This window comes from Castor canadensis, chromosome 2 (genome assembly GCF_047511655.1).
Source record: "Castor canadensis chromosome 2, mCasCan1.hap1v2, whole genome shotgun sequence".
NCBI classification, from domain to species: domain Eukaryota; kingdom Metazoa; phylum Chordata; class Mammalia; order Rodentia; family Castoridae; genus Castor; species Castor canadensis.
Window position 1 is genome coordinate 141,682,780 of NC_133387.1, and position 14,434 is coordinate 141,697,213.

General features: G+C 44.5%; 1 protein-coding gene and 1 long non-coding RNA gene across 3 annotated transcripts in view; one reads left to right on the forward strand and one right to left on the reverse strand.

The window, feature by feature from the left end:
* Positions 1 to 10,798, forward strand: part of Scg3 (secretogranin III) — a 42,484-nt gene extending 31,686 nt beyond the window's left edge. The window contains exons 11-12 of the mRNA XM_074065950.1: positions 359 to 439; positions 10,228 to 10,798. Of these exons, the coding sequence (XP_073922051.1) occupies positions 359 to 439; positions 10,228 to 10,346 (200 nt within the window). The 3' untranslated portion in view covers positions 10,347 to 10,798. The remainder of the gene's footprint in view (positions 1 to 358; positions 440 to 10,227) is intronic.
* Positions 5,048 to 9,302, reverse strand: LOC141420812 (uncharacterized). 2 transcript variants are annotated; one of them, XR_012445474.1, is made up of 3 exons: positions 9,111 to 9,302; positions 7,349 to 7,463; positions 5,048 to 6,085 (listed from the first exon to the last, which is right to left on the reverse strand). It is a non-coding gene; the product is annotated as an uncharacterized lncRNA (long non-coding RNA). The 2 variants fall into 2 exon arrangements; XR_012445473.1 differs by lacking the exon at positions 9,111 to 9,302 and adding an exon at positions 8,914 to 9,071.
* Positions 10,799 to 14,434: the final 3,636 nt, after the last annotated feature.

Below are 14,434 nucleotides of genomic sequence, written 5' to 3' on the forward strand. Positions count from 1 at the left end.
CCAAGTGCTCTATCACTTGAGCGACTCCTCCAGTCCTTTTGCTTTTTAGTATTTTTCAGAGAGGGTATTACATTTTTTTTTGCCTGGGCCGGCCTCGCACTGTGATCGTCCTACCTCTGCCTCCCAAGTAGCTGGGATTATAGACATGCACCACCATGCCTGTAATGTTATCCCTGTGTTCTCTTTAACAACCCCCCCAAACATGAATACATACGTGTGCACACTACCTAGGTAGGAGCACCACCTCACAAATGACCCGTATGTTCAATATTTATGATTTTGCACATCTGTGTGGGCTTTAAAAAGACATGCAGGGGTATTGGGCCAGTGTTTAATACTATTCATTTGCCTTTTCTAGGGAAAACAGAAGCCTATTTGGAAGCCATTAGAAAAAATATTGAATGGTTGAAGAAACACAACAAGAAAGGAAATAAGGAAGGTAGGTATTCAGTGCAGTTGTACATGGCAAACTTCACCCATCTGCCAGGGACTCACTGTGTAACGAGTCCCATAGGCAGAGGGACAGGGCTAAAGTCTCCTCTCCATCCCAAGAGATTTCTGTTGCCCCTCAGATGCTGAGGGGAATGGACTTCCTCCCATTACTCAGATCAGCCCTTCAAGGCACTTTCCTTTCTTTTACATTTTCTTATGAAAAGTGTCCAGTAACAGTAGCGTGAAGACTGTAACGTATCCCTGTGTCTCCATCACCTGTCTTTAACAAAGGTCAACTTTTACCAGTCATCCTGTATCTATGCCCCACCCCCAAGCTTTCTTGGAGTATTTTAAACTAAGCACCCTGTGGTCCCCTCACTTGCATAAAACAAACCAGAGAAGCAGACCATGTTCTGAATGCAAGAAACACAAAGGACAGTAAGATGCAGCCTCTACCCCCAACAAGATGCTCGCGGGGCCCATGTGGCTGAGGTTGGACCTGCTCAGAGCTGTGTAGATATGGATAGGTGCTGAGTGGATGGGGCGGGCTTCTTACCAGTGTGGAGACCATTAGGGGAAGGGATGCCCTCACTGCAAAGGTAAGGAAGGCCGCCTGAGTGAGGAGAGATGGAGGGAGAAGAACAACTGGGTACCGAGACCTAAGAGGCAAAAGAAAAGGGTGTGTTCCGGGCGCTGGAGCCATCTGTGCAGGACATCTGTGGGGAGGAGCAGGACACAAGTCTGGGAGTGGGCAGCCACCAGGCCAGGAAGACATTTGTATGTTTACTCTGCAAAAGAGGACAGTTTTAGCCAGGGAGAACCTAAATTGGGGCCTAATTAGGTTAAGAAAGAAGTCCATCTGGAGCAATGTGGTTACAGATTGAAAAAAGAACATCCGGGAAGATGAGAGAGACACCGGGAAGCCAGGATCTGGAGCAGAAATGATGGGTTTAAACCAAAGCGAGGCAGAGGAAGCAGAGAGAAGAAGGGGATCCCAGGGCTGTGGGGGGAGGGAGCTGCGCCCATTGATCCCCAGGTGTCTGGAGAGCAGCTGCAAAGCTGCCTCTCAAGTGAGGCAAGTAATGCTTCTTAAGCGTAGAGTATGTGGATCCCTCAGGAGCCTCTGAAAGCAGTCACGTCACGTGTTGCTTGACATTCGTTCTGAGAAATGCTTATTAGACAATTTCGTCATTGTGCAAACATAGGGTGTACTTATGTAAACCTAAAGGGCAGAGGTCAATCACCCACCTGACCTCTTGATGCAATCAAGAGATGTGGTGGTGCATTTATATAGTCCAAGAGTTCAAGGCCAGCCATAGCAAAGAACTAGCTCAAACACTTACTTATGTAGCATGCACAAGGCCCTGGGTTCAATCTCAGTACTGCAGAGAGAGAGAGAAAGGAACACGAAAGGTGCAAGACTGCTGCCAGCATACCCCAATGTACCATTTTACAGTAAGTAGAGGAGCACACTCTAAATTAATGGTAAAAATTAGAGTGCAGTGAATCTGTAAGTCAGCAGCAGTCAGGCATTATCACATATTACGTATGTACATAACTACACCATAAGCACACGAGTAACACATTTTGCTATCAGCTGACAACATTTGTGATGTCAGTACGCAATAGGAATTTTCCAGCTCCATTAGAATCTCACAGGACCACTGTCTACGGTATGTCATTCCTGAAGCATCAACACATGGCTGTGACTCGACTCCCAGCTCACCTCGGCACCACTAAATCAGAAACTGGGAAGAGAACCCAGACATCCGTGTTGTTTCCAACACCCCAGATTATTCCATGGGGAGTTGGAGAGCCACCGAGATAGGGCACAGTGGAAGCTGTGTGGTTGCTTGAGGTCTTTTAAATGGAGGTGAAAACAATTGTGCCTTATTTGGTTTGAGGTGATGTGATGCTGTCACTTGCATGAGTCATACGTTACTTCATCAAACTGGTATGGATTGGAAATGCATCATCGTTTTGTGTACCTCTAAGGAAGAAAAAAAGTGGCCAATTTAATGATAGCACGCCATCAGTTACTGCTCTCATCACCCTAGGATCAAGGTAATCCAGCAGGCACCGAGCTGTACTCTAAAGCCAGTGTCAATGGCACAGTTCAGCAATTTGGAGTATGTATGTCCTGGTCCTCCTGTTTATACATGCATCAGACTCCAGATCATAACCATCACCACCCTGCCAGTCAGCCTTCCCCTTCCAAAAGTGACCCAGCTAGTGCGGCATGGAACTGTGCTGACATGGAGGAATCTGTGAGCAAACTCAGAAGGACAGTGTTGGATTTGATACTTTCTTTTGCTTTCAGGAAATGAGGATAATATGCATCACACTCTCTTTCTATTTATTTATATTTTTGGTGGTATGGGATTTGAACTCTGTCTCACGCTTGCTAGGTAGGTGCTATACAACTTGAGCCATGCCTCCATCTGATTTTTTTTTTTTTTTTTGCTTTAGTTATTTTTTTCAGATAGGGTCTCCCACTTTTTCCCCTAGGGTCAGCCTTGGACTGGGATCCTCCTACCTAAACTTCCTAGGTAGCTGGAATTACATGTGTGCTCTACCATTCCCAGATTCTGTTGTTGTTGAGACAGGGTCTCACTAATGTTTTGCCTAAACTTCGATCCTCCTCATTACCATCTCCTGAGTAACTGGGATTACAAGCACGCACCATCATGCCAGGTCCTATATACATTCCCTTGCAGGCCTCAGTATGCTCTACACATCTTGGACCATCTCTCAAAGCCATGCAGCAGCTGCAGCTGTGTGCACAGAAGTCTTACCATTGTTTCTGACCTGTCTTAATCTCTGCTGGTGCCTTTTGTTTGCTAAGGGTTTGGTGACCTGAATCCCTTTCCCAAACCCCAGAAAGAGAAGTCCATGTGTTGTGATAATGAGGATGATAATAAAATCTTACACAGCCTTAAGAAAAAGTGAGCTTTAAAAAAAAAGGAGGGCTGGGAGTATGGCTCAAGTGGTAGGGCTCTTGCCTAGTGAAAGTGAGGCCCTAAGTTCAAATCCCAGTTCCACCAAAAAGCAATTGTTTTTTTCAATACTGTTGATTGGTCTCAGGGCCTTGAGCTTGCTAGGCAGGTGCTCTACCACCTAATACATGCCTCCAGCCCCCACTCCCAATTTTTTTAGTGAATAACAACCTTATCTCTTTTGAAATTAAACTTAAAATCTCACATCAGCCAGCTAGGATTGAACTCCACAGGCCTTTCTTCTACACCATGCTGGTTTCCCATGGCACACTGTTCTTTCCATGTTAAAAACATATGATTTTTTTTCTCTTCAAAAGTAAGCGAAAGTCGAGCATGGTAGCCCACAGCTATAGTCCCAGCTATTAATGAGGCTGAAACAGAGGATCACTTGAGCCCATTTGCCTGTTCAAATCACGTGGACCTATTCTCACCCTGATTCTGAAGAGCCAGATTTAAAGGGCCAGTAGTGAGCAGGAGGTGCCTCTTTGTGTCCTGAGCCAGGAATCCAGGAATCATCTGTGCCATCCACACAAAATAGATACTCAGCTTCATTCTCTACTTTGTGACTAAGAGAAAGGGAAAAGTTCAAAACAAAAATGAGCAGGGGTCCCGTGGCTCAAGCCTGCAATCCTAGCTACTCAAGAGGTAGAGACTGAGAGCATTGCTATTTATGGCCAACCCAGGCAAAAAGTTTGTGAGACCCCATCTCAACCAATGGCTGGGTAAGGTAGTGCATGCCTGTCACCCCAGCCTCTTGGGAAGCATTAATAGGAAGATCACAGTCCAAGCCAGCCTGGGCATAAATGCAAAACCCTATCTCAAAAACAACCAAATCAAAAAAGGCTGGGAGCATGGTTTAAGTGGTAAAGGGTCTGCCTTGCAAGTTGGAGATCTCAAGTCCAAACCCCAATGCTGCCAAAAAAAAAAAGCATGTATTCAATGTTTGCTATGTACCTGTTAGATACTTTATATTCAATACTCAAAGCTATAGAGCAGTCAGAGCAATGACCACAGACAGACCAGGGGGCAGAACCCTGGCTCTGCCTCTATCTGAGCAAGTGGCTTATCCCGTCTGCCCTGTTTCTTCATCCCTGAAATGGGGTTACCAATGCTTAGGTTGCAAATCACTCAGAGTTGGGTTTTTTCTCTTTCAATCTTCATGGGCACATCCTATCCTGTCCTGCTTGCTGGAGAGGAACTCACCCAGATGTGATGAACAGGTAGTGTTTGTTTCAAGGCCCCTCCTGCTCTGTTTTCCTTTCTACACAGGGCTTAAGGATGCCTAGGTGTCCAGGTTCAGATTACATTCGGACCAGTTGAAATAGAAGGATGGTCATGGAAACTCCGTGCTTTTATTATGCTCCTTCTTTATAAACTAGGAGATATTAATTATTTAATCTAATACTTAAAGAACCAAGGGAAGGTGTGGGGTTTTTAGATCTATAGAAATATGCTACAGCCAGTCTTCTTACTGGAGGATCCATTTTCGGTGGGTGATTTGATGGTTTCCATAGATTTTGGTTAAGTGGGACACAGGAGCCATAAAGAGTTTATGATTTGTTTTTTGTTGTTGTTATTGTTGTTTCTGTAAGGTACTGCCGAATAAAGACCATGCCACATGAGGAAAAGAAAGATTTATTGGAACCAGACCTCAGGACTGTCACTTTTGGGTTCAGAGTGAAGCAGCTTGGCTAAATTGGGTAGTGGACTTTATAGGAAGGACCAAGCCCTGGGGGAGGGAGAGAGTCTGATTATCTGTGATCACCAGATGGAACAGGTCGACATGCCTGGCTCGTTGAGTAACTGGAAGTTCCTGAGTTGTTTTGCAAGCTGAGAAACAATCAGAGAAACAACAGGGGGGTTTGGCAAGCAGTCATAAATCAGGGGGTCTGGTTTCAGTGCTAGCCTCCGGACCTTCTGCCCACCCCAAGAATGCCAGAGGCCTAACATTCCAGACTTTTGTTGGCATTATGGGTGCCAATCGATCTAGCTGCTTTGTGCTGAGTGGGGGTGTCATTAAGGGGGGTTCAGCTGGAATTTGGAAATTTGTGAGGTCCCCAGGAGCAGAGGCTGACGGTCTTTCCCAGGCTTCATCTGCAGACAAGGCCAGTTGTTGGGAGAAGGTTGTAGTAGCTTCTGGTGGGAAGTCTGTCTGCTGAGTTCTCTGAATGATCCTGGAGGCATCTAGGGTTAAAGAGCATTTTTCTGGTTTAAGGGTTTGTATTTCCATAGCATGATTACATGTGCAGCTGTTTTTCTTTCCAGTGTAGCCTCTATAATGGACCTGATAGATCGTATAACCAAGGGAAGGAAGCAGGGAAGTATTGTGCATGCTCCCAGAATTAGGCCCACGGCCCCCACCAGTGTTTTAAATCCACCTATGGCAGAAAATCGAGAGCCAGATGAGGACTGAGAACTTATGTAGGAGTGGAAGAGGGAGAGAGTTTGCGGGAGAGGCGTAGCCGCATAGGGCCCAGCGGTACACAAGAGTACTCATCCTTTTTTGTAGTGGAAGAGTCTGAAGTTGATGGGCAATGTTTTATCCTTGAAAGGTGCTGCCACTGGGGGATCCCATTGAGCTTGACAGTGGTGGGCATTGTGAGGATGACCAGATGAGGGCCGGTCCACCAAGGTCCCAACAAAGAAGGTCGAAGATCCTTTAGGAGAACAAGATCCCCTGGTTTAACAGAAATAGTTATAGGGTGGGGGAGGATCTGGTCTGCATGCTCTCTGAGAAGTTCCCAGAGGAGGTGAAGATAAGGTAGACAGTCAGCCAAAGGAGCAGGGTCTGTGGGAGGCAAGTTTTCTAAGAGAAAGGGGTGACCATACATTATTTAAGACCCAAATAGGAATATTAGAAGGAGCATAAAAAGGTGTCTGCTAAAGGCTGCCTATCTAGGGATCCAGATTCTGCAAAATCCTATAACTCCCAAGAACGCTCTAAGCTGCTTTTATGGTATGAGGGAGTGGGAAACAGAGGATTGGGTTGATTCTCTCATGACTCAGGGAGTAAGTCTGTCCCTTTAAGAACACACCTAGATAGGTGACCTGAGGGAGGCATAACTGAGCCTTCTCCTTAGAGACTTTGTATCCTTGGAGGCCAGAAAGTTTTAAAAGGGACCCAGTTGCACTGCAGATAAGGGGCTCTGTGGCTCTGCGTTGAAGAAAGATGACCTCTGGGTAGTGCCAATCTAATAAGTCTCCAGCTAGGGCCTGTCCACAAAGATGAGGCTGTCTTTAAACTCTTGGGGCAAGACTGTCCAGGCCAGTTGCTGTGAAGCGTTTGTGGAATCTTTAAAGGCAAATAGGGGCTGACTGTCAGGATGCAGGTTAAATGTAACACTTTTGGATAAAAGAGAGTTTTAGCTCATTATTTTACACAAATTTACAATTTTAACTTTGTAAATGTTTGTACCATATTTAGATCAAGTATAGACACAATACTGTTACAAGGTGGTCATGTAAAACACATGAGCAAATGTGTAAATGAACTCTGTTTAGTAGTACTTAAAGTTTGAAAGATCAGCAGAAAATACAAATAATTTCTTTGATAAAATGCTTTCCTATAATAGTTTTTTGTAGATGTTACTGAAAGTAGAACAATATTAAGATAACCTTGTTATTTTATACATAAAGAATTTGATTTTAGTTTGACATGACTTTAAAAACCTTTTGGGCAACTTTAGATTATAGTCAATTTTAACTTTATTACACATTGGAGTTTACCTATCTATATCCTTTCCAGTTGTTCACTTTGTTACTTGTATTTTAAAATTAACCTCCATAAGAATTTTAAATTTAAATAAAACTCTTTCTTTTTTGGCTGGTGGAGGAGACCGCCCACCCCCACCATGGAGATCTGAGAAGGATAAAGCTTTCCCGAGAAGTCTGGTAGCACCAAGTAGGTGATTGAGGCCTACCTGCTACTTGGACGGTTACCCTGGGCTCCTCCGAGGTGATCTTGAAGGGGGCCAAGTTCCCAGGGCCATGTCAGTCTTCTGCCGCCAGGTCCAAGAGGTCTGTGAGGCCTTCACTCTGTTGAGAGTGGGAGTGGGAGACTGACCTACCTTGCAGAGACAAAGAAGGGCAGTCGTCCTTCCAGTGTCCACTCTGGCCACATCGTGGACAGGGTCCTGGTGGCGGGCGAGGTGAAGGACAGTTTTTTTGCCCAGTGTCTTGTCTGGTTGCACTTAAAGCAGGCCTCTGGAGGCGTGCATTATTGTCCAGCCCATGTCAAAGTTGGAGGAGGCAGCCTCAGGGCAGCCATCAAGAGCTGGGCCTTTCACTGGTCTCAAGCCTCATCTCAGTTATTAAATACCTTAAATGCCATTTTCACAAGATCTCCCTGGGGGGGTTGAGGGCCATCCCCTGCCTGTTTAAGTTTTCTTCGAATATCAGGGAAGGGTTGGGAAATAAAATGAGAGTTGAGAATAATTATTCCATCCTTGGATGATGGGTCTCATGCCAAGTCATATCATATGTTTGGGTTAGGTATTCAAATTTTTTAATATAGGAGTCTGAGTCATTAGAGAAGGAGTTAAGTCTCTTTTCAATTTGAAAGAGATCAGTCATGGAAAAAGGGCACATGAACTCTGATAATGCCATCTGCTCCTGCCACCTCCCGGAGTGGGTAGAGATGGGCTGGGCATGCTTGGAAGGAGGTATAGGAGCAGGTATGGGATGCAGGTGGGGAGGAGAAGGGTGAGGGTGTAGCAGGGGCTGAGGGCAATGTTGGCTGAGGAGCCAATGGCTCAGGGTCAATTGTGACCACTGTAGAAGGGGAATAGGGTGGCAGATGTTTGGGAAAGCCAGCAGAGGTGGAAGAAGAGGGGTCTGAATCATGGGAAGATGGGGTGAGAGAAGAGATTGATGTAGAGGACTGGCGGGAGGAGTTGGGAGGTGGGCAGACAGAGCCCATGAGGTCACAAGAAAGAGAAGAGTCTTCTGAAGGGGGTTCAGTGGGAAGGAGAGACACAGACTTTGGGGGGGAGGGTTGTCACTGGCAAGGAGGATTTGAACAACATTACAAGATTGGAGCAGGGAGGGTTGAGAGCAAAAAGGAAAGCTTGAATGAATGGAATCTCGGATCCCTTGCCGTTGCGATGGCAGAAATTGTTAAGATCTAGAAGTGCATGAAAATCAGTCGCTTAGGTTTTATATCGTCTTGGAGACCAAGGGGGAGGGTGCAGAGGAGGCATCCCAGTGGACAGTCTAATGTAGATTGGGAGGTCCCCATAATGTAGAAGAAAAGGAGAGAGAGAGAGAGACAGGTGCCTTGGTGAGTTTACCCTTCAGGCCAATATAGATCTAGGTCAAGATCTAGCCTCCCTTACGTGACTCAGGCAAGGAGTAAAGTAAGCTAGAGGGGCTGTTGAGCTCTCACCCTAAGTGGAGGAAAGGAAAACAGAGAGGGAGGGAGGGAGGGAGAGAAAGAGAGAGAGAGAGAGAGAGAGAGAGGGAGTGAGAGAGAGGGGAGAAGTGTCACCTGAATGAGTTTCCAAGGATGGGTGACCCAGGCCTGGGTTGCTGTCCAAAGAGAATGCCCAACCGGTTAGCCAGGCGTCCCCATGCTAAGTGGAGGGGCACCCCAGTGTGCGTAGGAGGCGTGCCTGGCGCAGCGCCTGTGACTTCCGAGACCAAGAGAGAGAGAGAGCAGGCAGCCCTGAGAAGGGTGACACTTACCGAGTTGGAGGGGAGGAGTAGGTCAGGTGGAGAGCAGTGGAGGAGAAAGGCTAATGATGGATGAGAAAACTGGCAAAGCAGTAAGGTCCGAAATCCACAGTCTGGAGGCACGTGGGGTCAATTCAGCAGTCTGGGATCCAGAGAGGGAAGGACACGAAGGCCAAGGGAGCAGCTCCAGGCCAGAGCGTCCTGTTTACCTCTCCCAGGTTTCGGCACCAGATGTAAGGTACTGCCAAATAAAGACCATGCCATGTGAGGAAAAGAAAGATGTATTGGAACCAGACCTCAGGACTGTCACTGTCAGGTTCAGAATGCAGCATCTTGGCTGAATTGGGTAGTGGGCTTTATAGGAGGGGCCAAACCAGAGTCTCTGGGCTCCATTTATCTGTGATCACCAGATGGAACAGGTCGACCTGCTGGCTAGTTGAGAAACTGGAGGTTCCTGGGGTGTTTTTCAAGCAGAGAAACAAACAGGGGAGTTGGGCAAGCAGTCATTAATTCAGGGGGTCTGATTTTGGTGCTAGCCTCGGGACCTTCTGCCTGCCCCAAAAATGTCAGGGACCTAACAGTTTCATGCATACATTTCAAACATCATGAAATAATCAAAGTAATTCCTAATTTGGGGGAAAAAAAAAGCCATATCACATCAGCAGGGACTCATCCTGGTATTGCAAGTTCAGAAAGCCAGAACACTTGCTTCTAATGGCGATTTTGCTACTTGTGTGACCTTATATGTGGTGCTCTCACTTTAGGATCTTGTCACCCCAGGAGAAGTTACTGGCTCATTGTCTCCTGGGAGCTTATTTAAAATGCAAACCCTGGGTCCCCACCCAGGAACCCTAGGTGAGCAGTGCAAACACAATTTGCAGTGCCCTGGTCTCTGAGTCTGTTTTCCCTTTGGTCACCTGAACACCCCACAGGGTTGTGATGAGGAACAGTGAAATAATATGATACACCTGAACTTCGTTTTAAACTGCAGACCGCACAAAAGCCCTGTCTCCCAGTGGAAAGAGTAGATGGTTATCCTTTCACTACACAAAATGCATCTTAACGTGAATCACCATGATGGGGCTGATCTTTCCTGATCTTTGCTTATGACACTAATAATATCTTCCAGATTATGACCTTTCAAAGATGAGGGACTTCATCAACCAGCAAGCTGACGCCTACGTGGAGAAAGGCATTCTTGACAAAGAAGAGGCCAGCGCCATCAAGCGTATTTACAGCAGCCTGTAAATATGGCGAAAGATCCAGAAGTCTCTTGACTGTTCCAGAAAACATAATGTAGCTTAAAACACTTCTAATTCTGCGATTCAAGTTTTTTCAACCCAAGGATTATTAGCAAGTGTTGAATTTACAGTAGTTAACCTTTTAGAAGTGGGTGAAACATAGCTTTCTCACCATAAAAATGATCTGAAAAGCAAAGTTGTATGCAAGCTGAGGTTTTGTATGTAGAATCCTTATTTCCTCATAGATTTGCATTTCCTAATCAGACAGGCGGGTCTGGAAAAGCCTTGGATGGACTAAACATAAGCTGCCCCGTCTGCCCCGTCTTTCATGCGTGCGCACTTAAGAAGGAAGGGAAGGCATGCCGGGTACCAAAGCACCTTGTAGAATACATCTGTTTCATGATGTTGCTTTTCTCCCTGGCCCTGTAGGGAGTTAAAATAAAGTCACATTTCCTCAAAGCCTCTCTAGCTCAGAGCCATCTGCTTCTTCAGCTGCCCTTTTTTTCTGGCTCTCTATTGTGCCCAGTGCCCATTGAAAAGTTGGCCTAACTTTTGCTGGATTCAGTAACAATTTACCTCCCTCCCCCACTCACAGCATCTCTTCTTAGTTTTCAGACACAGAGTTTGCTGATCTAGAGGGATGTTTATGTACTCTCCAAGAAGACAAATCAGGTCATCAATAGTACAAAAACAAGGTAAAATGTGATGTCAGAACTCAGTTATCAAAACTGGATTTGAACTAAGCCAGGCTATCTCAACAGCAAGCAAAGGACCAGGCCATCGGGTAGAAATTAAGATGAAAATCACTCCATAAGCTGTGAAGCAAGGGAGAAGTGCTTCCTGGAGGAAAAGGTTAATGAACGTCAGATCCCAGTAACTCCTCTTCCTGAGCCACCACCACAAACAAGGCCCTGGAAACAAGCATACAGTGGCCAAAGGTCCTCTTAAAATGGGTCAGTGTTCCCAAGCCAAAGAAGGATTTCTAGTGACAGATGTGGTGTATCCATGCCGGTAATGCCAGCTACTCGGGAGGCAGAGCTCAGGAAGATCACAGTTCTAAGCCAGCCCAGACAAAAAGTTGAGACACCTCCCCCCATCTCAATCAATAAGCCAGGCATGGTGGCTCACATCTGTATTCACAGCTAAACAGGAGGAAGAGGTAAGCAGATTGGGGTCTGAGGTTAGCCCTGGCCAAAAAGCACAAACTCTTTCTGAAAAATAAAGCAAAAAGGCTAGAAGCGTGGCACAGGTGGTAGAGGACCTGCCTAGCAAGTTCAAGGCTCTGAGCTCACACCCCAGTTCGAGGAGGGAAAAAAAGGACTTTGTAAATAAACTAGTATAAATTATATACTAGTTTAAATTATATACTAGTATAAATTAATTTTATACTAGTATAAATTAATTTCTTAAATACTTGTCCGTTTTCCTAACTCATAAAAATAGCAAAGTTTTGTGGAATTGGTTGCCACTACTTCAAATGGCCTTCTGGAGCCTATACTGCTGTCTGTCTTGAAGACCCCAATCTGATTTTCACCTGTTGGTGAGGACCAGGGACTTACCATCTGTCCATGAGAGGCTTCTTTTTTTTTTTTTTTTTTTTTTCATTTTTCTTTTATTATTCATATGTGCATATGAGGCTTGGTTCATTTCTCCCCCCTGTGCCCACCCCCTCCCTTACCACCCACTCTGCCCCCTCCCTCTCCCCCCCTCAATACCCAGCAGAAACTATTTTGCCCTTATCTCTAATTTTGTTGTAGAGAGAGTATAAGCAATAATAGGAAGGAACAAGGGTTTTTGCTGGTTGAGATAAGGATAGCTATACAGGGCATTGACTCACATTGATTTCCTGTGCGTGGGTGGTACCTTCTAGGTTAATTCTTTTTGATCTCACCTTTTCTCTAGTACCTGTTCCCCTTTTCCTATTGGCCTCAGTTGCTTTAAGGTATCTGCTTTAGTTTCTCTGCGTTAAGGGAAACAAATGCTAGCTAGTTTTTTAGGTGTCTTACCTATCCTCACCCCTCCCTTGTGTGCTCTCGCTTTTATCATGTGCTCATAGTCCAGTCCCCTTGTTGTGTTTGCCCTTGATCTAAAGTCCACATATGAGGGAGAACATACGATTTTTGGTCTTTTGAGCCAGGCTAACCTCACTCAGAATGATGTTCTCCAATTCCATCCATTTACCAGCGAATGATAACATTTCGTTCTTCTTCATGGCTGCATAAAATTCCATTGTGTATAGATACCACATTTTCTTAATCCATTCATCAGTAGTGGGGCATCTTGGCTGTTTCCATAACTTGGCTATTGTGAATAGTGCCGCAATAAACATGGGTGTGCAGGTGCCTATGGAGTAACAGTCTTTTGGGTATATCCCCAAGAGTGGTATTGCTGGACCATATGGTAGATCTATGTTTAGATTTTTAAGAAGACTCCAAGTTTTTTTCCAGAGTGGTTGTACTAGTTTACATTCCCACCAACAGTGTAAGAGGGTTCCTTTTTCCCCGCATCCTCGCCAACACCTGTTGTTGGTGGTGTTGCTGATGATGGCTATTCTAACAGGGGTGAGGTGGAATCTTAGTGTGGTTTTAATTTGCATTTCCTTTATTGCTAGGGATGGTGAGCATTTTTTCATGTGTTTTCTGGCCATTTGAATTTCTTCTTTTGAGAAAGTTCTGTTTAGTTCACTTGCCCATTTCTTTATTGGTTCATTAGTTTTGGGAGAATTTAGTTTTTTAAGTTCCCTGTATATTCTGGTTATCAGTCCTTTGTCTGATGTATAGTTGGCAAATATTTTCTCCCACTCTGTGGGTGTTCTCTTCAGTTTAGAGACCATTTCTTTTGATGAACAGAAGCTTTTTAGTTTTATGAGGTCCCATTTATCTATGCTATCTCTTAGTTGCTGTGCTGCTGGGGTTTCATTGAGAAAGTTCTTACCTATACCTACTAACTCCAGAGTATTTCCTACTCTTTCTTGTATCAACTTAAGAGTTTGGGGTCTGATATTAAGATCCTTGATCCATTTTGAGTTAATCTTGGTATAGGGTGATATACATGGATCTAGTTTCAGTTTTTTGCAGACTGCTAACCAGTTTTCCCAGCAGTTTTTGTTGAAGAGGCTGCTATTTCTCCATCGTATATTTTTAGCTCCTTTGTCAAAGATAAGTTGCTTATAGTTGTGTGGCTTCATATCTGGATCCTCTTTTCTGTTCCACTGGTCTTCATCTGTTTTTGTGCCAGTACCATGCTGTTTTTATTGTTATTGCTTTGTAATATAGTTTGAAGTCAGGTATTGTGATACCTCCTGCATTGTTCTTTTGACTGAGTATTGCCTTGGCTATTCGTGGCCTCTTGTGTTTCCATATAAATTTCACAGTAGATTTTTCGATCTCTTTAATGAATGTCATTGGAATTTTGATGGGAATTGCATTAAACATGTAGATTACTTTGGGGAGTATCGACATTTTTACTATGTTGATTCTACCAATCCATGAGCATGGGAGATCTCTCCACTTTCTATAGTCTTCCTCAATCTCTTTCTTCAGAAGTGTATAGTTTTCCTTGTAGAGGTCTTTCACATCTTTTGTTAGGTTTACACCTAGGTATTTGATTTTGTTTGAGGCTATTGTAAATGGAATTGTTTTCATACATTCTTTTTCCGTTTGCTCATTGTTAGTGTATAGAAATGCTAATGATTTTTCTATGTTGATTTTATATCCTGCTACCTTGCTATAGCTATTGATGATGTCTAGAAGCTTCTGAGTAGAGTTTTTTGGGTCTTTAAGGTATAGGATCATGTCGTCTGCAAATAGGGATATTTTGACAGTTTCTTTACCTATTTGTATTCCTTTTATTCCTTCTTCTTGCCTAATTGCTCTGGCTAGGAATTCCAGTACTATGTTGAATAGGAGTGGAGATAGTGGGCATCCTTGTCTGGTTCCTGATTTTAGAGGGAATGGTTTTAATTTTTCTCCGTTAAGTATAATGCTGGCTGTAGGTTTGTCATATATAGCTTTTATAATGTTGAGGAACTTTCCTTCTATTCCTAGTTTTCTTAGAGCTTTTATCATGAAATGATGTTGGATCTTATCAAAGGCT